Below are 26,627 nucleotides of genomic sequence, written 5' to 3'. Positions count from 1 at the left end.
CAATCCTGTACAGTTATTTGTACATACAGTAGATGTTTTTATGGTCGGATTGATGGTTTTAAAATGAAGAAAAATGTACATTACAGATTACAGGGGAAGTAAAATAAAACAAACTGGATCCAAGTCATATCTGTCTTTTGTTTTTTTGCCACTATATTAACGCTTCTCTCATAATTACATTATTTTATACATATGTGACTTAATGTAATTGGAACTAATTGTAAACCTGCCCTAAATATAAAATCTATAATATAGGCTATAAAAGCATCTGTTCCAATATGTCTGACATTCAATAGCAACAACAAATATTTTCTTGCAGGATAAAATAAGAGTATATTGGTGGTGGCCTAGAAGATGTTCATATTTAGTTCTTCTACTGAATCCTGAGCCACCCAAACAAAGCAGCCTCAGTTGTCTATTTTAACAAGAAATAGATGGTGTTTGGGTAATCTTTCTGTGCATGAAACAAAGGTATTCAAAGTAGTTTGTATAGCTGTGCATTGCAGAGCCTCTTAGGAGTGATTAGCTCCTTCCAATCCACATTGCGCTGCCCTGAGAACATTAACTCTTATGGAGACTGATGCTTTTTTTTTCTCTCTTTATTTTGCCTTGACAGTTTTTACTTATTCGAAAGATTAGTATTTTCCTTTACAGCATGAATATTTAATTTGTTAAATAATTCACTTACACCACATGGGTTTCAGTGAGTTTAGTAGCCTAATGTCACTGCTCTGGTTAAGCTTCTGCCTCTTTCCAGTGAACTACAGAACATCAAAACAATACAGAGAAATTCCCTTTTTCCACTGCTCCGCCATTGACGCAAACGGACCAATGGCGTGTCGTGTAATCCTAAACGTTCCCGCCTCCCGCCGCATCTGATTGGTCAACGTGGTCATCTGTCACCTTTCATCCGCTTCTCCCTCTTCAGGGAATAAGGTGAGCTAACTGCGAGCGATGGAAAAAGGAAAGCTCATTACCGGGGTGGGCGGTGAGGCACGTTAGCCGACTACAAAAAAAAAAAAAAAGTGAATCTGTCCGTTAATTTATGTTGTTGTTTTTACCGTAATTCACTCGAGGAGAGGAAAAACGCACCCGAGAGAAACCAGGAGTTGAACGCAGCGGAGTGACCGGGAAGTCAGCAGGTACGTGAAGGGGACTTTGGTAGCAGCAGGTGCATCCAGTATCGCTGTGGCTCTGCAGTTTCGGTTGTCAACTGTCAAACCTGTTGCAGACTATTTCCAGTCAAAACAGCTTCAAGGGAATCGGTAATACTTGTTTTAAAAGTTGTGCTTCTCGTCAGGAGTAAAATAAAAGCTACAGCTGATCTCAGTTCTGTTTGGAGCAAACGCAATTAGTCCTTGTTGGTGTTCATTGCGGTTGATTCTATTTTTGAAAATATCAGGCTGTTGCTGCTTCATTTTCATGTTGTAACTTAGTAGATAAATTGTAAGTTTTGTCACTTAAAAAAATATCTTAAAATATGTTTATTCTCGTGTTGGAGGCCTTCTAGGGCTGCAGTTTGGTTTCCTCATATTTGTTTTATCTTTAGCTATAACGTGACACGTTCAAATGTATCTTAAATAACAGATGATATTTTAGAAAAAAATATAATTCTCAGTTCACACCTTAAATTTGTTTGGATGTTTACAAGCAAGTCAATGTCCCCTAATAGCAGAGTCATTGATGATGGAGATGATGGTTAGTGGCAGGTTGCAGCCCTGTAATGGATATTGTGAACTGGATTCAAACTGCAACCCAAACTACTGTTATCACCACATTTAATTGCCACTTTCATATAATTTCTACGTTGCACATAACTTCTGCAATATCAGTTGTCCGACAGCACTGTGAGAACAGCACTCTATTGTCCTTCCTTAACCTTACCTCCTCGCCTCAAATTGATACCTGGCCCTGAATTATGCACAGGAGGGCCTTTCTGCCTAATGACTGCACTATGTTTTATTTAAAGTGGGGAACAAAAGGCGCCCCCGCGGCTGTGGCAGTGTTGCTTAGGGGGGGGGGGACCAGACACCAGACACCAGACACTGGTGTTTTGTGCTGTGGCTGAAACTGAAGCACTCATGCGGTGCATTTGGTCAGATGGTTGGGAGCAGGAGGAGCACACTGGCCCCTCTGTGCTGCTGGAGGAGGAGGAGGAGGAGGAGGCCCCCCCCCCCCCCCCCCCCCCGCTCATGCCGCTGACCCTGCTTGCCTAAGCTGCACCCACACAGTCCGACCTGGACCCTGACGGAGACAGTTTGTGCAGAGGAGACGTGCACATAGGTGTAATGCATGCGTACATACAGACAACTCGTAGAGGTGTGCAAATCGAAAAGCATGCATCCGCCTTCCACACACAGGTGTCGGCATCCAACACCTGTTGATCCGGAAGTCATCAGAGGTTGCACGAGGAATAGTCGTTGGCTGCGGATGGTTGTAAGTTGACACAGAGACAAAAACAATCAAACATGTGGCAATGAATACACACATTTGGCTGTCGTTGCAATACACGTGGTTGTATCGTATATGTGATGGCAGGAGGTGGTGGTCTGAGTGTGTTTTGCAGGAAGTTTAAAGAAGAAAGGAAGCCAGAAACAAAAGATGAAAGCAAGTAGAGTCTCAAAGCCATGGGCCATACATGTAAACCTACTCTGGGCGTTGAAACATGAGCTCGTTCTCCGTATGTCTCTCTTATTCCTTCTCTCTCTCAGGTAACAAAAAGATGTGCTGCAGAAACAGCAACAAAGTTCAACAAAATAGAATAAGTTTGAATCGTGCAGTCATTTTAGGACATTTCAGGCTCTAGTTGGGGGTTTGGAACTGATGTGATTTTTATTTTTTATTTTTTTTTTACTTCGTGGGGTTTGTTGTTCCTTTAACAGTGGAAAATGAATCTCGGTGTGTGTGTGGTTCTCACTCGGATGTTTACTTTCTTTCAGTGACATTTCACACGGCCCACCTCTACCAGGATGAACTAACTGGTTCGGCTGTGTGAGTGTGAGCTTAGATCAGGTTCAGCAGCAATAAGGAGGAGTGGAGGCACTCGCCAAAGACATTCTAAAAACGTGTGAAAATGTTGCTAAAAGTGATCCAAATGCAATGGTAGGATCATGCAAGGGATACTTTATGTCAGATTTAAAAAATAATATGGAAATTCCTTTATCAAATGGCCGAATGCTGCTGTGATGAAATCATCATCACTCTTTGAAATCTATTGAAGGTGTCGGAGTGAGATAATGGACACGGATGTAGCAGGAAGGTGTCAGACTTGTAAATAAGTTAACAGCTTGTTGGTTTCTTGATGTTTACACGTCCCCGTAATGGAAGTGTGATCTCGTTGTCGGTCCACCTCAGCCTTTGTACTATGCATGATGTGAGACTTTCACTGGCATTGCTGGGTTCAGGGAAATACATGTTATTCAATTGTGTCTTTTAACAGTGAAATGATTGACTTAATCAGGCACAAGAGAGGATTTGTAATGAAACATGATTTAGATAGACATCAGCTGATGTGATCAAGTACCAGCAGTTGTTTTTTACATGTAATATTTTAATAAGAACTGAAGATTTAATTAAAAGTAATATCAAGGGGGTCAGGAATACATTTTAGCCCCAAAAAGAGTGAGATTGTGCTTAAAGTAGAGCAACAATGTGAAAACTATCAGCTGCCCAAAGTCCATCTGGCCCGTTATTATCAAGGGTTTAATGGGTAACAAAGTTCGACTGTTCAGGATGACATATTAGAGATAGGCTCAAGACATTACCTCATGCAGAAGAACCTTTTATATTTTAGAAGTACGGTACATCATAGCTGTGCTACAACATTATCATTAAACTGCAGTTAGCATGGAGGCTATAGTTAGCATAAGGAGTGGCATCCAGGTTTGTGAAAGTCATCATGACGCCGTGCTCTGTTTTGAAACCAGTGACCCTGGAGAGGTTGAATGCACCTTTGAGTGTGTCATCATGACATACAGGTGTTCAGTTACGCTTAGAGCGCATGACGTCGTTACAGGAAGGTCTCTTTAACCCTACCAACGAGAAATAACCATCTTAGCAAAATGTTAACTTATTTCTTCTTAAAACATTATAAGTTATGTAATTAAGGTCATCTGAAAAAATAACAATAAAGATGAAGATGTGATTCTCTAACCTCAGAGCGCTGAGGAGGAAGAGGGAGGCCTGCTTAAGACGCCACATACAAGTTAACATTTGTCCCACATGATTAATAAGTAATGGGAGGAAAATCTGTAACGAGCTGGCATGTTGCGAAAGGATTTATGAGGATATAGCTAATCAGGATGAACACTGGAAGTGAGTAAATATTACTTTAACCACAATTATCTCATTGTGGTGTGTTGGTTTTTTTCTAAATTGGAAATAAAACTTGTGACCATGTTTTTTGTGGTAGTCATAAATATGAAGGCTCAGTGTAAGAACCTTTGGCGTGACCGACATATCCGTAATCGCTGTAAAGGCTTTCCTCTAAAGTATTATGGCTTTTGTATGGAGGTCACCATCGTGGAGCTTTCAGCACATAGAGAACCAGACTTTTCCCTCAGGAGTTTGTGAAGAGCAACATAGAGCTCAAAGGAGAGTGAATATTAGACAAAGCTTCTTCAGGTGGCCAGAAATACAACTAATTAAATACCAATGATGCTCAATGACTGCCGGATGTGTAAACTGGAAGGTTGAGGAAGTTGCTGCAGGTTTAAGTTACGAGTTCCTATCCTGTTACAAGTTGGTTTAATATTTTTGCAGTTATTAACCTTGAAGGGGAAAACACCCTCCTGCAATACATAAGTGTTTTAAGTCACTTATTTATAGTAAAAGAAAAAAAAATGACTCAAACATTAACAGTCCTCCCAGCTCTCTTTCACCACCTTTTGTCCCGTTTCTTCTCCTCCTCCAGAGGGCTTTTTCTTTCTTCTTTCTTTTTACCTGGTTTTGACCACCGACTGGTCTGCAGTTGTGATGAGGTATTCTCAGACGGTCCTTCTTTTGTCAGGGGAACAGAGAGGCCTCTTCAGGTCCCATAGAGCAGATGGACGAGCAGGAGACAAACGGCTGACCGAGGTTATTGTTGACTAATGCGAGACCCCCTGAGGGCGGGCTGGACAGTGTGTGTGGTTATCCAACAGGACCACACCTACACAATTGTATGGCCCTATAGGACCCATCGGGATGTGCCAGTGTCATATGTCATGTGTGTGAGTAACCTTGTATAGGCAGCTTACTTCTTTTTCTCTAGCTTTTGGGGGAAGTGTAGAGAGACGACAGACAAAACTCTTAAATGTAAATATGGTCATGGAGCCAGTAAAGGTGCTCTGTTGCAGTTTGTACCACAGAGCGTCACCCCTCATCCTCTGTGTCTGCTTGAGGGTTCATGTGAGCACTGTACCTCCACAACACGCTGTGTGAACAGGGCTGCTGGAGGGCCTGCTCACGTTTCACAGCCCCCTGATGAGGAGGTGTGGGTGAGGGGAGGTCAGCGAGACTTGAGCCGGTCACGGGCGCAGTGATGTGGCTCTGATATCGTGGGATGAAAGAGTCACTTACAGCTGTCTGACATGACAGGAAGTGGAGGCTTCAGGTCTATTTTTATGTGTGTGTCCAGTCGGAGCTCGAGTGGCCTCGACACCGGGGGTTGTGACTCTGTTATATTTTCACTCTTAAATTGCTGAAATAAAACAGCTTAGTAAATAAATATTATTGATAAGTAGCGTGCCAGTTGATTAGATAAAGGACACTGATTTCAGGTAAGTTAGGTGTGAAACAATTACTCGATAATTGCCACGAGAGAGTATTTTTCACTTCTTTGCATCATAAGAAGGGGAAACTTTCCCCTTTCTTATGATCAATCCTTCCTCAGGCAGCACATCTGACTACCACACCAGGCTTTTCTTTCTCCCGGGTTATAAAGTCCAGAGTGTGTGCAGAGTTTTCTGCTGAATTTTAATCTCTGTGTAATTTATTTTACAGCCTTAACCCCCTCCCGCCTCTAATACGCCTCTCATCCCTCGCTCTGAGGTAGGAAACCTGCCCTGCCAGCAGTAAAAGGAGCCCATTGTGATCAGCTCCCCCAAAATGAACCACGGTGGAAACACAATGGAGATTAGAAATCACTTGACTCCCGAGCGCGACGATCAGTGCTATTAGGCTACTGTATGAGTTTCAAAAGCAGGACAATTAAAGGTTAACACAAAGTGTGCAGTGTCTGCAGAGGCGCAGATATGATGGGAGATCTATAGCCTGAGGTCTGTAGCCTGCGGTGCAGGTGGGACTCTAATGATCAGCACATTAGACTCACTTTGTTCTTTCAATAGAGCTCCGACACGTGTTGTCACAATCTACTGAGACGGAGGTGGGAGGACCGCAAAATCACAATCCCCTGGGCAACAGCGCTAACAAAGAACAACTGAATCCCGGATAAAACAATCATTTTCTTTTCCATTGTTACATTATTTTCATTATATAGCTTTCTGCAGCATAAAGCAAACTTCTCAGGAGGAAAAGCGCTTACCCAGGATTACTGAGATTGAGAGATTTAGGGGGAAAAAATGGTTGGCTGTGTGTGTGTGTGATCATCAGCTTCATGGTCTGAACTATGACAACACTGGAAAAGATGAATTCAATGTCAGAAGCTGTTGCTGCTTTAATGACAGAAAGGCTGTTGCTGTCAACTGGTGTGCTTTAAAGAACTGTAGCAGCACTCGTTTGAACAGTATGTGCATGGAGAAGCCATTGAGGAACATGTTGAAAGCTGAGATCTTTGCACTCTCAAATTTAAAGCTGCAGTTTTTTTTTTTTCCAGCGTTAAACTGTCCACTAAATCACATTTATTCAAGGGCTCATTTTACACAAGAATCCCCCGGTAGGCTTCATGTGCAGTGAACACGAGTCCCTTTGTGTGTTTGGGGCCCAAATGAAGGCCTTTCATAGTTATGATGGCTGATGCTTTATTGTGTAATAACAGCTGCTGAGGGGTCATCAGCTGTCATTTAAATTCTCTTTTGCAAGTTCTTTTTTCCATATAGCTTTTGGATGTTTGTTTTTGGATGCGAGGAAGCCAAAGACACGGTCCGTCTCAAACTTTTTAACTGAATTCAAGCAATAAATTGAGCTTTAGCCAACACAGTGGACTTCAGTGAGGATATTTCATCAGCTCTGCACATACATTAAACAGCTCAGGCCACCAGAAATGGTTCAGCTTCGGCTGAATCGGATACTTTGAGGGATGTGATCAAGCCATCTGCTATTTTGTGTCAAATTGTGCCTCACAAGGTGGTTGCTGTGGTCTGCTCTGGACCAATCAGTTAAATGTGTCTCAGTACCCAAAGTTTATGGACAAAAAGTGCTTATTTGGACAAATAGAGAGCCAAAGTGATCTCTGACCACAGTGATACGTGTAAGCAGTAGGGTGATTCGCCCCAGTTTTTGTGTGTGTTTTACAGCGATGATTCACGAAGAACTGGACTTGGTAGATAAACGCAGAGTAAATATTTCCTCATGTATTTCATTCAGACTTTAAAATCAGCAAAGAAGATCAGGTGAAACAATTGTGAACATTGAAACGTATCGTTTTCCACGGGAAAGCTCTCGGTACTCCACTCACCTGTGTTTTAGACATTAGTGGTAAACAGAGGTGTGAACTGAGGAGGAGACAAAGAGATTTGAAAGGCCAATAAATGACAGGATTTTGAAGAACGGTAATGCAAGACGGAACAATTCTGCATGTAAGGACACCTGTTACCCACAAGACATCTGTATCTTCACCTGCTTCATTATGGATCATCACTTCCTCTGGGATTAATGAGCTCAGGATAATTTGCACACTTGTGCAATGGACACGTTTTTTATATCCTGTATTTCCCCTGACAGTCGTTCTCAAGTGTTTGCTCAGATATGTTGTTGGGGTCAGTGGGGGAAGTGAATTTGAACCGTTCGCCCTCACACACCGGCGGGTTCTTTTGCAATTCAAATCTCTGGCGCCACACTGAGCAAACGCTTCCTTGTTGTCCTGTATCTGGACTGTCCTTTTTCATGCTGCTTAAAGCATCCTGACAGGTATGAAAGGGGAGATCAGAGGCACGTCTAATCACTTTCATCACGCCGTATTAGATCGTTGACGGTGACCCAGTTTCTCACACCTTTTATTCTTATTTATCCTCGTATTTCTCTTTTGTTTTTCGGATGTTTCTCCTTCATCCCCAGACATGATGTCAGAGTGTAACAGCAGGAGCTCCACGCATGAACGACTCCTGCTCTCGGGAAGCCTTTCCCTCTGACGTCAGTGCAGCATTCGTGTGCATGTGAGCCCTTAAAATGACCACAGGGACGCACACGCATGGCCGAAATGTATTGGTTAAAAATGTTCTGAGACTAGAGGAAGAACCCGTTTTATGCAAACAAGACAAAACATATTCATTAGTCAAAATTAGAGTTGCTGCTAGGTGTTTTTTTTTTTTTTTTTTTTTTTTTTGTGGACTTTGGACTGAGGGCTAGCTGTTTCCCCCTGTTTCCACTCTTTATGCTAAGCTAATTGCCTACTAGCTGCAGCTTCGTATTAGCGTTCAGACACGAGAGAAAACACCTGTGAGGGTGTGCAAGGCCCCTAACAAGCACAGAATGGTACTTTGCTTCATGCTTAAATCTAGCAGGTTTTTTGGTAGCTGTGGGGGAGTGTATTTACTGTTGGAGACTGGAATGTGTTTTTTTTTTTTACCCTTTAAACTAGTCCCTGTATAGCTTTCATTATATTCTGTGGTCTAAAATGTCCGTTCATTGGCTGTAAATGCCTCATATTAGATGGGTCTAGGGGAGCAATAAGGCCGTACGAGGAATGCTGCTGTCGTGGAGCTCAGCAGGTCATTTAGTGCTGTAACCTGACTTTGGCCACTCCAGGAGGTCGGACGATTACAGGAGGGGAAAACACACACAGTCCTAATTATGTAGTCTGAAAGGGAAAAGGATGGCGTGTTGATGTGGGGATCTATGATTTGTTTGACTGCAGAAAAATGGGGATGAAGTTCTGTGTGTTTTCCCATGAAAGATGTTGCTGTGCGGCGTCTAAATAACCCGAGGCTATAGACGCAGTGCGTCCATCTGTTGGAGCTGATTTGTCTGGAGAAGACTAAGTGAAGTCAGATGAATTCTAAATTGAAGGCGTACTCTGTCACTCAGTGCTATTGCTTAACACTTTTTGGCAATTCACCACTGGCGCTGAGGCCTCTCTGCAGAAATTGCCCTTGGCGTGTTGCTAATCTGGCACTTGTTCTCTTGCATATTCCCATCACTGCAGGCTTAAATATCTAATGTCATTATGTAATGGGGTATTGAAACTAAAACGATGTCCTTGTGATTGACTCTACAAGCATCCTGACTCTAAATAGTCAGGATGCCTTACTGGATGTGACGTCCAAGCCTCGTTTTAGAGACAAATCTAGCGCTCCATATTCTCATATGTGAACATTTTTCTGATAAACGGAGCAAAACAAGCCACTGAAAGTCTGATGCTTTGATTTGCATGTTTAGTTTTACATCCTTGAACTGAGAGCCCTGTACTGAATACAACAACCTGTTTGCTGTACCTGCCCTAGCTGTTTATCAGGCACATTCCTTTCAGTGGGCCAAACAACCAAACCAGTGATAGGGCACAGCGGGTCAGAGTGCCACGCCGCCATAAAGTGTCAGGTGGTTGACCTGCTGATCGATGTTGTCCCCATGCTTACCTAATACCGATAGTGGATGGTTTTATTGCATGGTTTTTATATTGTTAGTTGTTTAAAGTTGTCTGACAGACATGCTGAGTCTCACCGTCTGTCACTTTCTCCTCTATATCGAGTGCTCTTTGAGGCACAATGGTGCTTTGTGCTAAATGCTAAAGATCACCGCGCTAACACGTTGTGAGTTAAGCACGAGAACATGCTCATATCTGCCAATTAGCACTAAGCATAAAGTACAGCTGAGGCTGATGGGAAGGCCATTCGTTTTTCAGGTATTTGGTTATTTGTAATTGACATATTAAATCTATAACTTCAGGGATCATCCAAGTTATTCACCTTGTGGGGGTGAAAGAGGAAAAGTCAGTGGATCACCAAAGCTGAGAGGATGCATCCTCTGGGAACCATGCATGTCTGCACAAAAAATTGTCCCGCTCCACTTCATAGAAAACTCTAAAAAACTCACTCTTCTTTAAGACGCAACATTCAAGCAAATTGTCTTTTGATTGATTTACTTTTCAGGACTGTCGTCTGTGGTAAACAACTAGATCCTCAAAGCTCAGCAGAACACAAGTCACTGTATTGAAAATTGTGACAAACAAGAAAGAACCAGCACATACTGTACTGGCCTTTATGCCACACCGTTCTTTTTCCATAAGGTTTGATAAGTCCATTAACAGCTTTTGCCACGGATTTTACAAGCATTAATACATAAGTAACAATAAATACTTGGAAAATGTACATATATAGCGGCTTCCAGAAGGACTTCATTGTCCCTTACTCTGTTTGTATTCGGACTTATTTGCTCAGCGACATTTCATGTCGACATTTTATGAAACACAAAACTGATGCCCCATATGTGCTCTCATTAATTTGTCTTGATGCTGTCTTTCCTCCAACCAGTATTTGATCTGATATTAGCATCTGTTTCAGTGATTCAGCGGTGAGTGTATCTCAGACTCTCAGTCATGAGATAGAAGCCACTGTGAGATGAATGATTGATGAGATGAATTCATCCAAACTGACCAATCTCAGCCTCAGCTATAGGAGACACTTGGGACCCAAGAACAATAGATGTGTTTCTTTTCTTTCTAAGGATAATGTTTTCCCGCAATGATGGAGTCATTGAGGCTTTTCCCACCTTTTGAACAGGAAGTGGGTCGTTTGCTATTGTGTGTTTCTTTTCCTGTGGTGTTTGTCCTCAGCTTCCCGCCCTCTTTTGTCGCTGTGGCTCCCTCGTTGTTGTTGTTGGTGGCATCACACCTTTGCGCTGAATAAGGCAATCTTTTTGCTTTGGAGAGATGTGATTAGCTGCTGTCCTTGTTTTAAGCCAGTGAAACATGTGAGCACAAATGAATGTCATTTCTTCTTAAAGGTGCAAGACACATGTTTTATTTCATGTCTAAAACGTGGCACTTTGACAGAGTTCAGTTTGGTGTTAAGTTCCCGGTAACGCGTTCGCTTCCATAAACGTCCTTTTATAATCATTCCACATCCGACTTTGACCCTGAACAGTATGTTCTCAGATTTTAATACACGTACCAAAGACTGGAAACGATACGCCGCAGTAATGGGTGAATTTGCATGCCCCATTTTTAGACCGAACGCACCTACACTCAAACAAAACTCCTACCGCCTGCAGCCTCGTACTATTCTAGTGTGGATGCATTCCTACAGTATCCAGTTAAATTCACCGTGACGAGATCATATTGCAGCCCCCCCCCGGGGGGGGGGGGGGGGGGGGGGGGGGGTCCTTAATACAAAAGTAATTGTCTTCTCAGAAGCCACTTGCAAGTAATACAAAGTTTATCATTCACAGAGTGTTCGAGTTTAAAGCCCGGTGCTGCCGGCCACGTTGCTGTTCCTGGTTAATGGTTGACGAGGGCGGTTACAGAAACTGTTTTTTTTATAGAGCGGAGAATAATAATAATACACTCTTATTGACCTTGTTGCATAATGTGTGTGTGTGTGTGTGTGTGTGTGTGTGTGTGTGTGTGTGTGTGTGTGTGTGTGTATGTATGTGGTAGCAGGGCTGTTAGCAAGTTGCCCTGCCGTCGTCGGTCTATTTAGGTGTATGCAACATTTTTGAACAACATGTAATTAAATAGTCCAAATGTTAATATTGTCAAGTAAGTATTTAGGCCTCGATCAAGGCAGGAATGCAGAGCTTATTAGAGTGTGACAGCTTGTCTTGATCAGTTAGAGATTTTAGACAGCGATGTGAGCACTGCCTGGCAACACACAGCCACGGTCTCTCTCCCCTGCACACTCACAGACATGTCTTTTTGTGTCTGACGCACATGCAGGAGAGATTGCATCGCAGACGTCAGCGATAACGGTGCACGGCAACACGGCTTTCCCTTTTTCCCGTTAATGGATGCTTTGCTCCGTCAGTGGTCAGCAGCCGGCCACTTCCACCTTTTCAAAAACAGCTTCCTGTCTGTTTCTGTTTGATCAGGGACAATAGGAATGATGTCTTTCAGGTCCTGTGGGAGACTGGAATCCAGAAGTGAAGTCATAGTGCAGTGTTAAAGTGTGTGAGGCCTCCTTTATCCATTTAATGCAGAACAGTTTTTAATGACTTCAGATTGGAAGACACCAGCTAACGTTCAGGATGCCTTTCTAGTGGTTACTGTACGCCTCTTCAGCCAACGTCCATCACTGATGGCTGACAGTCATTACAATTAAGTCCGGCCCTGATGCTACAGACCAGTCTAAAATATCAGTTTTGTTACACTGACAGTAAATGGATTGCAGCCATATATGCAATGACAATGCATTATTAGTTGTTTCTGAGTTTAAAGTCTTTATTCCTCACTGGTGGATGCTTCTGATTGAGAGCACCGGTGCTAACAGTAGTTTTCCATTTAGCTCAGAGGTCCGTCGACCCATCATCATCTTTATCCGCAGACTTAACACGGCCAGCAGGGCTAACAAGCTTATTGCTTTTGGCTTGTTTGTTGCTTGGCTGGCTACCATGGCATTGGTCACAGTAGTTCCCAAATTTCCTGCTCGTGTCTTTCGTCTCCCCCCACCCCCCTCTCTTTCTCTCTCTCTCTCTCATATCTGTGTCTTCCCCTCTTTCTTCTCTCACCTTTCATTGTAGTGGTTCTGCTGTGTCTGTTTCGTCCACCTGTACTTCCTGCTTCTGTATTCTCCATCCATGTATTTCTGTATTTGGCTTCTCAGACGCCTGGTGGTCCAGTCTCGTGGCTGCATGGGGAAGGTCATGCTGGAACACATAATCACCAATGAATGACAGAAAAAAAAAAAATAAAAAAAACAAGAAAGAATTTAACACCCCCCCATCCTCCACCCTTCCTCTCTCACACCCCCCTCTCTCTGTGTTCTCTCTCTCTCTCTCTCTCTCTCTCTCTCTCTCTCTCTCTCTCTCTCTCTCTCTCTCTCATTAGTTTTATAAATCCAATCTTTCAAACTTGCCTGACACCTTTCCTGACCTCGTTGGGTTTGTTTTTAAAAACACATGGTCTTTAAATTCTTGCGGTTCTTAAGGCACACTCTCTCCCGCCTCCACCGTGATACAGTACTTAGTTAGCGCAGTTAGCTGGCAGTAAGTGGTCGTGAGCTTATCCTTATCTCTATTTAATGTTGACCCCTGTTATGGAGTGTGGAATGTGACTGAATAAATCCTTTATTATCATCTTAAAGCGGAATAGAAACTGCATAAAACAACTTGTATAGCAAGCGTTTTCAGCTTGGGTTTTCTTTTAATTTTGCATCTTAAAAAAAATAATATTAAAGCTAAAGTCGCACATCTCTCCCCGTCTCAGTACCACATCACAAAGAAACGTTGCGTTGTCATCAGGTGGAACAGCAGCAGCAGTAAAAGCAACAACAGCACATCGACGCTGCTCTTTGCACCACTTTGTCTGAATCTGTGCCAACAGTAACAACAACTCGGCACAGACCAGCACGAGCACTGCCAGCCACCGTAGAAAACAATAGAGAGGGCAACTAGGGTCATTGTATGACGTGTCATTGACAGAGAGTTTGTGTCTCATTGTGTATTCAACATTTTAAAGCTATTTGAGTGAATTTGGTACTATATGTTCAGATAAGACAGTTGCCACCTCATCTGTGTGATGTAATAAAGCCCAGCTCTTATCTATTAAGTGTCATTCTCATTTTTACTGTCACACTGATTGTATCGTGAACAAGATTCTATTTCTGTAGAAAAATTGAAAAGAGGCGATTTCTACATGAATTAAACTCAATGCTTCTACAATAAATTCCAGTAATGATGACCTTCTTCAGTCTTAGTCGCGAGTATTAGAGATTTCTGCTGCAGGTTGATGGTTAGCTGTGTAATTTCTTTACGACTGCCGTTAACTGGGTTTTAAATGGGTTTTAAAGAATAGAAGAATACAGACTAATAGTTATCATGAATAAGAGAGAAAATGAGGGTAATGGTGGGGGATAGTTAGTCTTTGTGACAGTTTTTTTTTTTTCCTTCTTGGGTGGAGGCTGGGAGGTCACCCATCCACCCACCACTATACCCCCTCCCCTCCTCCGTCCTCCCTCCTGCCTTGGCTAGTCTCCATGTGCCGGGCTCAGGGCCTTGGGAATGAATGGCGCCCGGCCTCTGCTCCGTCTTTGAAGCCAGCCAGGAATGCGAGGCCTCTCTTTTTTTTTTCTTTTTTCTACCTCCCCTCTCTCTCTCTGTTGTTCTGGCGGCCGGCAGCACTAGCAGCTATCTGCGGCAGTGAAATATTCCCTCCGCTGCGCTCATTGTGCATCGCAGAGCCGGACGTCATCGGCTGGCCAATCAGTGGCTCCCGCTAGGCAGCTTCGGGTCTCGGTGGGGGGAGAAGGGGACTCGCTAGAAGTCCTTCTCTCTAATATCTAGCTCTCCTGGTTACTTGGTCTGGTCCCTCTTTTAGAGAGAAGAAAGATGTTCTGAAAAGAAAAAAACGTGGATCATTCAGCAAATCCTTATTTAAGTTGTAACTGAGGACACTTTTCTTTCTCAGATGGAAATCAGGAAGGTCAGCGACTTAGGCTCAAAGTTTGGGTGAGTTTTTCTTTCTTTCTTGCTGACGGTGCTCTCTGAACTTTACACACTTCCATTCACAGCAGTCTGCGAGTGGTTCATCTCTGAGCGGCTTGGTAACCTTCTGCCTCGCTGCTGTGACTGTTGATCCAGCCTTCCAACTTGTGTTCAGCTCTCCGGCTGTCATTGTTCACTTCTCTTGTCTGCTGTTGTTGTGGTTTGCGTGTGAGGGTATTTGTCTGGGCCGGTCGACCCCCCCCCTCCTCCTCTCTGTACATTTTGCCACTGCCTGTCCCCTCCATCACTTCCACTTGAGCGCTCCCTCTCTTTTTGCAGAGGGAAGAGGAGGGCTGGAAACCCCACACACTCACAGACACACGCACACACACACACTCGCAGACACCACAGATCAGTGTTCATAAACACATGGAATCCCCCCTTAACACTGTAGTTTGAACGGCTCTTGGGAGGTGGGTTTTGTGTGTATGCAAAACGACCACCATCTCTGATTTGGGTTTTTCAGCTCGGCAACCAGACATGACAATACTGGGAAAATGTTGCTCATTTGAACTGATTATAAAGGAGTTTTGAGTTGTTAATCTAAGTTAGTGAGTGGTCATTTACGTCAGGATTTTTATATTTGTTGGCTAGAATAACTTAAATTTGTCCACAGCCTTTATTGCTCTTCCATCAATGCTGAGGCCCAACTCTCATCCTGCAGCGTCAGAGTTGATTAGCTGGTTGTTTTATTGGCAGCGTTGACCTTTGTGTACATGCACGACAGGTATGTAGCTTCAACTTGATGACAGGGTCATGGAAAGGCATGCATGTCATGGGAGAGAGAAGACTCCATCTACTCTATCATTAGTCCACCATAAAACATAAACATATCATTACCTTGCAGGGGCTGGTTTCTGTACTGAGGATGAGTTTTCGGATAGCTTATGATGGCAGCAGGGTTCTGTTCTGTACGTTTTTAACTGTACTTCAACAGTAAATAGGGAAACTTGGGGGAAAAAAGTACTCGAGGAGTATGAAGAGGCCCACCATAGACTGAAATTAAGAATGAACTTTATTGGTTTCAGGCCATTAAAAGATGAATCCCAGTCAAAACAAATGGCCTGTAGATTATGAGTGATGCAGAAGCCTCAGATTGAGGCCCAAAGACTATTGATTAAGTGGTATTTACAAGTATTTTATTGGTTGATATTGCTTTACAGCAATCTGCAAAACATTACAGCTTCTTGCTCAGAATAATACGCTGTAAAGGTTTCAGTCTCATTCATAGTGCTTGTATAGTTAAGTGACAGTTTAATCTTGCCCAACTCGTTACATTTTAGGTGATTATTTGTCTAGAAATAAAAGCGTATGTTTCTGTCCCAAGAACAATGAGGGTAAAAGGTAGAAAAGTCTTTACAGGTCTCAGTTCTGTATAACAAGGCATTATACATCCATCACATGACTAATCCTCCCAGATTTCTGTAGCTCCATATGGAATTCCTGACATATTTCCATGCGTGTGCTGCAATGTGCACCCCCAACCTCAAGGTAGTTAATTAGGGGCCAGACTCCTTCGACAGGTGGTTAACTGTTCTGACCCACCAAACCAAGCTGCAGTAAACCGTGTGAGCTGTAAAACGTAAAAATAAGCAAAATGAGAAAATGTTTTTTTTCTTTTTTTACCGAGAAGAGTACAACTAGAGGTTTATGATTTGTCTTTGCAATTCATAACAGGTGGAGCATAGTCTATCACGAAAGGAATTTGACCTAGAAATGCCAGGCAAAGATTTTTCTGTGGTGACTAACTGTTTTCTGGGATCTTTATAGTGTTTGAGCAGAAAGCTGCTATTTTTACAGGGTAGCTGATGGAGAATTCGTATACAGCGAAGATGAGGTATGAAGGTGTTTATTCTTTCATATGGGTATGTAGCTGTGTCTGCTGTTAACATAGCGGACATGCCAAGTTGACAATCTAACACAAACATGTGTGTTTGTGTAAAGTTGTCATGCCGTTGCAAAGCAGCTAGTGTGAAGATTTGATGTTGATAACAAATTTGTTCTGTGTTTGTGTTTCCTCCCCCAGGAGCTACTGAGCAGTCCATTTCAAGAGACTTCAAGAGGAAGGAAAATTACCTAAATAGCGACAAGCGTGACGGACAACCTGATGCAAATGCGTTGGTGGTAATTTCCCCAGTTTCAGCCACAAGGAAGACACATGCATCAGCGCACATACACGTACGTCATATGTACAAACCCTGCCCTTCCCTTCCTGCCAATCCGCCCCAGTCCTCCATGGATTCCTACAACTTACACTTTGAGAGAATGAGCAACGTGGACCTGCATCCTCTGAGCCTGCCTGTCAGCCGGCTCTCCCCAGCCAAGTCCAACAGCAGCATTGCCGACCAACTCACCCACCACCAACACGGCAAAGGAGACTCCGCATACAGCTCCTTCTCTGGCGGGTCAACTGCCCCGGACTACCCCTCTCCTTTTCTCCCAGACGACCTCCAGTCCAGCTCCTTCAGCCACTATGCTGACCTTAAGTACGTAAAATCCATTTACCATCCGACCCAGGTCCTGCAGTCTGACTCAAAGACCATGGACCAGCTCTATCGCTCTGTGGAAGCGATCTCACAGCAGTATCGCAATAATACCAGCACCAATGTAAACCACCACAACCAAAACGGCTATAACAGTCTCTATACCAACAACAAAGCTCTCTCTAAAAAAGAGGGGCCTTTGGGGGCTCCATCCCAAGGTGCTTACCCTCCTCTCCGTCCTCCTCCAGTCCCAGCACGCCTGGATAGTTTTATAGCCATAAAAAACTTGGAAAACAGCAGGGTCCACCATCAAGGTACTGGGGTTCAACCCCAGCAGCCACAGCCTCAAAAACATCCCAAACCCCACAACCGACTCCATCCACAGCCCCATGGTCTGAATACCCCAAAACCTGAGACGGCTAACCCAGACACGGGTAAATCAAGCTTAACTTCTGACCCAGTCTACTCAGTTTGGAGAGGCTCTCAACAGCAACAGCCGCAGGCCCAGCAGCCACCAAGCTACCGCCCTCGCCTCCAGGCTCACGATCAGACCAGGGCGCCGTTGAACCCAGAATACATTTTCATCACGGATAGCAAAGCGGCCTCTGAGCAACAGAAGTCAACAAACATCCTAGGCCGATCACCTCCCCGAGGCACGAGTCAGCCTGAGCACCTGAAAGTCAGACAGCCCTCAAGCAGCGGTGGATGTAATGGAGACCATCCCAACAAGTCCAGTGGTAGCAATAGCCATTTTGAGAGTCAACGCAAAAGGGCGGACTCGGCTCATGTTTGGCTTGGTTCAGAGCCAACTCGAGCTGCCAGCCCCTGGAATGCTGGTCAGAGTTTAATCAACAGCAGCATCCAGCACAAGGGTCAGTTCTACTTTGTCACAGGAGTGTGTAAGTCTGAATCCGGATCGAGGACGCACTCTGCATCTGTGTGTGGGTCTGAGGCTGGGAGCGAGAGCTCCACCGTGTTGGAGACACACCGGCTAAGAGAAAAAGAAAGAAGCCACAGCACAATGGATAATTTGTTTCGACCGCTCCAAGAGAGCTCTCGCTCGTCCAGCGGTGTAATTCCAGATGAGAGAGAGACCTTCAGTTCCCAGAGCTTGGACCTTTCCTCCAGAAGCCCGGATCAGGAGAACCAGAGACTGTCCTACATCTCGACGCAGTCCTCTCGAAGCTTCGAGGCCTTAGAAGAAATCGACACGATTCAGAGTCGAGATATCGGGCGCCACACTGCCAACAACCCTATATTCTACTGTGGACCTGACAGAAACTGTCCACCGCATTCAACCAAACAGACGAAGGAGGTCACCCCGCTGATAAACAACGAACAGCCCAACTACCACAAGAGAGAGGAGCAGGCAAAGAGAGGGAAATGGCAGCCATTGATGGATGTAGCCAGCGAGAGGATAAACAAAGAAACAACCCCGCTTCTGTACCACCTCACTGGAGCCAGCAGGGCAGCGTTACAGCCTAAAAAGGATGCTGATATCAGCATAAAAGGCAATGAAGCAATCCCAAACAGAATAGGTCATGAAGACGTGGCTGTTGAAGATAAGGAGAGAGCTCCGAAAAGCGACACAAGCAGCAAAGATAGAGGGGAAGTTATCTCCGTTGCCTGCAACACTCTGGATGACTCATTTAAAAAGTACTACAAAGAGAAGCTGAAGGACGCCCAGTCGAAGGTCCTAAGGGAGACGTCGTTTAAAAGAAGGGACCTGCAGCTGTCATGGCCAAACCGAATCAGGCCAAAACCCGAGCTGAGGCCCACCGTGATTCACGCTTTCTCCCCATCACAGGACTCTGAGACTTCCACAGACACACTCACTCCCTCTGTGACCTCTGAGGAGACAGAGAGGGGGAGCATAAAAGAAGAAGTCGGGGAGAGTCGGGAGGAGAGGGACAAAGAGACTGAAAAGGAAAACGGGAGACCGGCGAATGTGGCCCAGCCCCAGGTAGCACGCATCGGTGGGAGGAAGCGACTGACTCAAGAGCAGAAGAAGATGTGCTTCTCTGAACCAGAGAAACTCAACCAGCTCGGCGGCGGCGGTGCCCCCATCCACTCTGCATGCCGCTCCTTTGGCAACGAAAGCGATGGAGAGGAACGCTGGCAGGACGGAGAGCAGGGACTGGTCGCAGCACGGAGGAGGATGTTTGAGACAAGAGGCAGAGCCCTTTCGGCCCCAAGCGCTTCAAAGACAAACTTAAAACATCTGCAACAGAAGGCCCTGGTGGCATACATGGAGCGTAAGACGGGCCAGAAAGTGGCCGAGCCACAGCAACCGGCGCCGCAGACACCATCTCCATCCAGACAGAGGCATTCTCTGGGGGAGAAACCCTTCGATTGGGTTCCCAGGCCTCTATCAGGAAATCATGAAGGCAAAAACACCAAGAAGAAACTCCCCAGACCTCATTCTGCGGGCCGCATCCTTGACTCCTCCACCAGCTCCATCAGGTACGAAAGAGAAGCAGAGCCAGAGAGCAAGATGTGTGATGCTTTTTGTTGTATGGATCAAATCATCTAAAATTGTATTTAAAATTCTCACGAAAACAGGTATGCCCAGTTCTTCTCGGCTCAGTCTTGTTCAGGCCAGTACGCTGGCCAGTTGAATAAACCCAGATGGAGGGAGAGCCAAGGTCCAGCTCAGGGGAAGGCTGCCTCAGTGGAGAGTCTCTTGGACCAGCCAGAACCACCCAGTTTCTTCAGGATCAGATCCACATCCACACCACATGCATTTCAGGTAAGTCTGTTCAGATTGAGACGATTAAAAATACAAGACATGTTACTTTAAAGTCAGTGTCTGATAAGCTTTCCATCACAAATATATACAATTAAATTACCATTAGAACAATCTTTGCTATTAAATTCAGAAGAATTTAAGTGTCTACAGATTCAAGTGTAATTCATGTGTTGCCTTTTGTCTTTTCTTCTGCGTCTGTAGCCACTCGACTACGAGGAGGATCCATTACCAGCTGATGCTATGGAAACCTGGAGGTATGTACCAGCACTGCAGACAAAGTGGGACATTTTCAGTGGTTTTAGGTGAGGAGAGTATTAGGTCAGTGAGTGTGCGTTGTTGCACAGACTATAAATCCTCCCCACTTGATTCATTGTGGCACTGAAAAGTCAACACCCACCTGCTCCAGCAAACCAGCATTCCTTTTAAAAGATTAATGCATCGGCTGTAAAAGAAGAATCATCGACTCGACCATTTCCAAGGAGTTCACCTATTTCTCAGAACTACATTATGAGTTGTAGGAACATCAAATTGTTATTCTAACCCTTTACAGAGCGTGTGTATGATTAATTTGTATTTGCCTTTAAAGAAGTTGCATATAAAAAGTGTTGCTTTTAGCAGTTTTTGTTTTCATTCAACGTTCTATCATTGTTTGTATAAATTGATGGCTTTTGTTTCACATTTAAACACTGATTGTCGATGTCAGTCCCCAGACGAATGCCACTGAGGACTCCTTAACAAAGCCAGCTGCTGAGGTCCAGCAGCGTGTCCGCGTGGTCGCAGAGAGGGGGAAGTCCATGGAAGAGCTCGGGGCATCAAAGTTAACGAGACCGTCAGCCTTGAGTAAAAGTTCCGAGCAGCTGGATCAACTGTGGAGGGATTCGACTCGACCAGTAGGACCGGACGGAGACAAGAGAGGTGTTCCGTTCTTTGCGGAAGTCAGAGAAGCCCAGGGGCCGGACCGAGGGAGGAAGAAACAAAATGTAACGGAGCAAGTGGGCAAAGAACCAGAGATCGTTGGTCAGACGAGCACCCAGGGACAGACACCAAACCAAACCCAGAAAAGGTCTCTGTTGAAGGAGAACTCAGAACCAAGCGAGGATGCCACAGTAGGAACAAAGAATCCAAGTAGATCCACCTCCCCGGCCTCCTCCTACTCTTCCCGTGCCAGGGTTCACTCTGGATCTCCTGGTTCTCACGGCCCGGTCACAGACGGGTTCAGGTCCAGTACACCGCCCAGCGAGACTACATCTGACCCACCTTCCCCCAGATGTCTAGAGACCAGTGAGAGGGAGATCAAATCCACCACGTCCACCCCCACCCAGACAAAGCTTCCTTGTGAAAACACGCCTAGCTCCGGGTAAGATTAGACTCAACGTCAATGCAGCATTTGTTTCCTCCAGTTAATTGATTTGACTTTTTTGAACGTGCTACTTTCTTCTTTTAGAACTTCCTGACATGCATTGCATTGTCATCATTTGAATATATCACCATTTAGCTAACTAAACTAAAACAAACTCGAGGCATGAGGTTGTTTTTTTGATTCAGCTTATTCGATTTTGGCCAGGTGTGATTCTTAACCATCATTTGTTTGACTTCCAGTAGAGTCAGCACTTCTCTGTCTAGGACTGGATCAGAGAGAGAGCAGTCCGTGGATGAACCAAGCAAAGTCGCCCTACAGCCTGATTCAAACCATGAAGTGTCTTTGAGCTGCGGCGTCACCACGGATCCGTCACTGTGGATCCTCCGTCCAGAGGAAGAGATCAAAGAGGAAGTCCAGACTTCACTGCTGACGGACGTTTTTGACGACGAGTCCACCAGCGTGGCCCCTCCAACGCAGACAAGTGAAACCTCTGTGTCCTCCTGCACCTCCGTCTCCGACACAGACATCAGTCAGCAGGTGGAGGCGAAGGAAAATCCCGAAACGGAAGATGAGAAGTCGAGAGAAACCCGGGAGATAGAGGAGAGGAGAAGACCGGAGGCAGAGACGGAGAGCCCGGACAGGCCCGCTGAGAGACCTCAGTGGGAGGAGCTGGTGGAAGCGGCGGTCAAGGCCGACCAATCGCTGGCCAGAGTGCTCTACCCACTGGCCAATCGTAAGACGGCACTGATGCTGATGGAGCAGCTGCTGTCAGAGGACACGCTGCTGATGGAGGAGCACTACAAGAAGAAACAGGAGCAGAAAGGAGCTGCAGAAAGGTAAACGTTAATGTCCTGGAACGCAACAGTTAGATTAAACCCACCTCTGGTAGTCATAAATACATTCCCAGTAGTTTCCATTGAGAGCATTTTACTGCTGTTAGAGAGCACAGCCCTGAGAATAATTGTTGTGAAATTATGAACAAGATAAGAGAAATTATAAATTAATTGGCATAGAAATGTAAGATTACTTGCCCTGCTTCATAAATGTTCCATTCTTTCAGGTGACTGTAAGTGTAAACGCTTTATCTTGTATCTACACAGCTGTGTAGGTTGAGATAATAATCCATTTAAAAGTAGTTTAGAATTGAAATAGTGCTTTTAGTGCCAAGTTAATTAGGATTCCTGGTTTGAGGTTTCTCCATGAAACTTGATACTAGTTTCTAATGGAGAACTGAGCTCCACCAGTGCTCTGTTAGCCTTTTGTTGCCTCACCTTTCTGCTTGTGTAAGCACAGTGAAGATACATAAAGAATGCGCAGTTGCATTTCTGAGTTTTGCAATATGTGAATAGGAGTGGAGTACGTTACCTGTGAAGACACTATAAGTGGCACGTTAACAGGGTGCAAAAGAGCAAGCTTGACCGAAACACACGTTTCTTCCTCTAGCGCTGAAATGGTGGCAGCGGCCGAACCATCGCCTTGTCCTTCTGCTCCTGACGGCCTTAAACCTCAGCGTGCAGACCTGCAGAGCAAAGCTGACTTCACTGAGAAGAAGGTAATTATTCATTTGTGCAAAATAGTGGATGGTCAATATGTCTCTAAAATAGTCAGAGATTTGCAGCATGTACATTACAAATGACAAGAAAGCAGACGGGACAGAAGGACGGTTAACCATAACCATTAACTCTGTGGTGATTTCAGATAGAAACCATGTGGTTGCTATTTGGCCTGAAGGGGACTCCTTTCAGCCTGAGATAGTTGTGTGTTTCTTATCACATGACGTACTGTCTGCCTCTTATCAGTATCTCCCACTTGCCTAATGTTTAGCTTAGCAGATAGCCTCCCCCTCTTCCTGAGTGCCTCCCACATTCACTCTTGAAACAGTATCCCTTTATTCTACAGTAGATATGAAATATTTTGTTTATTTAAGTATTATTTATCCACTTATTTTCTATTTGGCCCTTGTGTATCTAAAATCTCTTACACATCACCTCCTCTGCTTGACATTAACAGCGTCTGTTAGCATCGTACATCAACGAGCGTCTACGCTCGCTGGAAGAGACGCGGGACGCCCTCCAGACAGAGATTCAGGAGAACGTGGCCCACGGAGAGGCCCTGGAGGTGCTGGTCCGGGACCGCTGTCTGCCTGTGGAGCTAGAGAGGTACAACCTGTTCATAGGAGACCTGGAGAGGGTGGTCAGCCTGCTGCTGTGCCTCTCTGCTCGGCTGGCCAGGGTGCAGAACGCCCTCAGCACCGTGGACCAACACACAGATGCCGAGGAGAAGGTGAGGAACACAAACCTTTGGGGGGGGGGGGGTTCATCCTCCTTTTTGGATTCAGTGGGTTCACAAATTAAGGTTTTGTGGGTCCCTTTCAAGATTCCTCCTATCTTCCAGACAGCCTTTGTTTGTCATTCATGTCTGTAGGCTATGATACAAGGCTTGCAAAAGCTTGCCCTGCATGAGTGATTTATTAGTTTGTTCCTTCATTTATTTCTCAAAGTTGCGTAACAGTCTGATGGTAATACACTTACCTCTTGCTGCGTGCGTTTAATGTCATTATTTACTGCAACTCGTTTGGAGCTTCTGGTGACAAAGATGACCCCGGGTGTTAGAAGTGTGTGCCTGCTCCCATGACCTCAGCTATACTCCCGTTCTGTTTACTCGAGAACAGCAAACACATGCCATTTGGAAAACGTTTAAGGGCGACTTAAAAGGGTGCAAGGTTTGTCACCCTGTGGAATTCAAAAAATGTTGTTATCTGTGTGTGATTGCCATTTTTTATTTTTAGCTTATCTGTGTTTAATCCAAACGCTTTGTCAGATGTTCAAAGATTGTGAAATAAAAGCAGTTTGATAGGACTGCTGCTTTAGGATTTAATATACTGAGAAATAACTCCTTAAATTTCATCATGCTGCATCTGATGTAGCTACCATTCATTGGAACACTTTTACTGTCATTAAGGTCTTTAATTCAAACAGCGTGAGTTGCGTCACAGGATCTGACTTGAGCTCTGTGCTCCGCTTTGTTTTCCCTCTGAATATCCTGTTTCTTTATGCGTCCCCAGTATTTACGGCATCAATTTGTGTTTGCATGGATGCGTTCGATTTTGAAAGGGCGCTTTGTCAGTTTGTCCGTCTGTAACAGCCTGGCTGAACGTGCTGCATACTGAGGGCTTGTCAGAGGCTCATTTATATTCTTGCTGTTATCGGCAACACTAGTATTTACACTGAGTCATCGAAACTCCAGCCCGGTTTCGATGACATTTATATCTACCCTGCCCTCTGTTGACATATGGTAAAACTGCACCTCCTGCCCTGTGGCTGTTTCAAACGTGATCTTGCAATTTTCCCAGCTCTCTATTACATCAAACAACATATTACATATACAAATATGACCCAAAATATAGTTTTGGACACTTTATTTGTTTTCAGATTTTCTCTCAGCAGTCATTTCAAATTCTGTATTTGTTTGACTTTGCTCACAGCAGGATATTTACTTATCCATTTGATGTTATAAACATGTGTCTAATGCTCTGCAAGGCATGAATTCAACACCAGAATAAGGTCAGAATTTTAATGTGACCTTTTAACTATATCAGGTGTAACTCATGGTCTTCATTCTCTGCCTCTGCACTCAGCAATCTCTGGACAGTCGCCACCGTCTGCTGTGCAAACAGAGGGAGGACGCCCAAGATCTGAAGGACAACCTGGACCGGAGAGAGAACCTGGTCTCCACCTTCCTGTCGCGCCAGCTGTCCGCCGAGCAGCTGCGGGACTACCGGCGCTTCGTCCAGACCAAGGCCTCGCTGCTCATCCGGCACAAGGACCTGGAGGAGAAGCAGAGGCTGGGAGAGGAGCAGCTGGAGGCCCTTTCCAACAGCCTGCATCGGTGAAGGGAGGAGCAACGCAAGCACAGATTGCTCCTTTTCCTCTTTCCTTGACTTGCCTTGGAAGGAGGATGGCTTATTCAAAAAAAAGACCTGTAGAGAGTTTTGGCTGTACACTTTGCACTCTGTTCTGAGTTCCTTTTGTCCTGTAAAGGTTTGTCAGGGCGTCTGGGGAACCTGCTGCTGCTCCTCTCTTATTACGTAGGCTGCACGTGAGATGAGCAATAAAGACCGTTGAGACTGGAGCTTCTTGCCTTTCTGCCATCTAACGAGGGTGCCCGGGACACTCACCCGATCTCCGCCCATTGTGCAACATGCACCTGAAGACTTTCCCCAATGTGTCGCACATGTTCCCGTTGACTTTGAACAGAGGAATGAGCTGGGTTTTTTTTATTTTTTCTGTGTGCCTTGACGTTGGTGTTGCTGTGGAACGTTTTCCAATTCAAGCTGCTGTGTGGAAACTTTACGCCCCCCCCCCCCCTTAGCAATTCAGCAAACTGTCCTTCACTTCTTCAATGAGACGGTAGCGCTACAGCCCTGTATCTGCACCTGTGGAAACCTATTATAAGCTTTAAGATTGTATCTGGACCTGTGAGAAGGCTTCAATGGAGCAGCGTAGTCGGAGAGCTGTGTCATGTCGCTAACATGTACAATAGATGTAGTCCATTTCATCTTTTTGTTTTGTGAATGTTTTATTTTTTTGAATGTTTTTCAAATTAAGGCACTAAAAACCAAAAAAGGGTGAATGGAAAAAAAAAAAAGAAGCACTTTGTAATAATACATAAATGCACATTTCTTCAAATCAGATTCAAGTAATTTCAGTTGAAAGCCTTACTCCATCCATTTGAACTCATTTTAAATAGGAATGTTGAACTTAAAACAGGAACATGAGCACACCCGGCAACATTACGGACTGTTGAAATACCTTTCCAGCTCAATTCATACTTAATGTTATTAAGTCTGATTTCATGCTGGACCGGTTCCTCATAAGGAGGTGCTAAAGCTCTTTAAAGAGGATTATAAGTACGCAACAATTATATCACTGAGTATTTTCTCCCGATGTCCCTTCGTCGCAGAGGTTACACGTGATACTTGAAACACTTTTTTTTATGAAAGAGGAAAGTCCACAATGTTCACTTCAGGTGTCTTAAACTCGTTTTCTATTCTCTACCTCCACTGTTCAGCCCCCTTTAGACATATGTAACCTTTAAGTTTATTTAAATTTACACGCTAGTTAAACAGCTTTGAATGAAGACAGACTCTTGAATCAAATGACTTTCTCTCTAATTTTGAAAGAATCTCACGTTTTAAGAACTGCATCTGTTAATATTTGGCATTCGTTTTTATAGATGTATTAAT

The 26,627-nt window shown here is 44.5% G+C and overlaps 1 protein-coding gene across 4 annotated transcripts; it reads left to right on the top strand.

Annotated features, from left to right (window-relative positions):
- Positions 1 to 216: 216 nt before the first annotated feature.
- shroom1 (shroom family member 1) lies at positions 217 to 25,926 on the top strand. 4 transcript variants are annotated; one of them, XM_031869161.1, is made up of 9 exons: positions 217 to 1,142; positions 16,817 to 19,736; positions 19,836 to 20,022; positions 20,224 to 20,276; positions 20,726 to 21,379; positions 21,625 to 22,218; positions 22,826 to 22,934; positions 23,393 to 23,665; positions 25,020 to 25,926. In XM_031869161.1, exons 2-9 carry the CDS (start codon positions 16,978 to 16,980, stop codon positions 25,272 to 25,274), a joined length of 4,884 nt encoding a protein of 1,627 aa, XP_031725021.1. In that variant the 5' UTR covers positions 217 to 1,142; positions 16,817 to 16,977; the 3' UTR covers positions 25,275 to 25,926. The 4 variants fall into 4 exon arrangements, with proteins under 4 accessions (XP_031725021.1, XP_031725018.1, XP_031725020.1 ...); XM_031869158.1 differs by having other exon boundaries at positions 218 to 1,142; positions 21,622 to 22,218; XM_031869160.1 differs by lacking the exon at positions 217 to 1,142 and adding an exon at positions 2,189 to 2,436 and having other exon boundaries at positions 21,622 to 22,218.
- Positions 25,927 to 26,627: the final 701 nt, after the last annotated feature.

This window comes from Anarrhichthys ocellatus, unplaced genomic scaffold (assembly GCF_004355925.1).
Source record: "Anarrhichthys ocellatus isolate YVR2014 unplaced genomic scaffold, GSC_Weel_1.0 scaffold46, whole genome shotgun sequence".
In the NCBI taxonomy this organism is placed as follows: domain Eukaryota; kingdom Metazoa; phylum Chordata; class Actinopteri; order Perciformes; family Anarhichadidae; genus Anarrhichthys; species Anarrhichthys ocellatus.
Note: the sequence above shows the minus strand (reverse complement) of the source record. Positions and strands in the feature narration are given on the sequence as shown.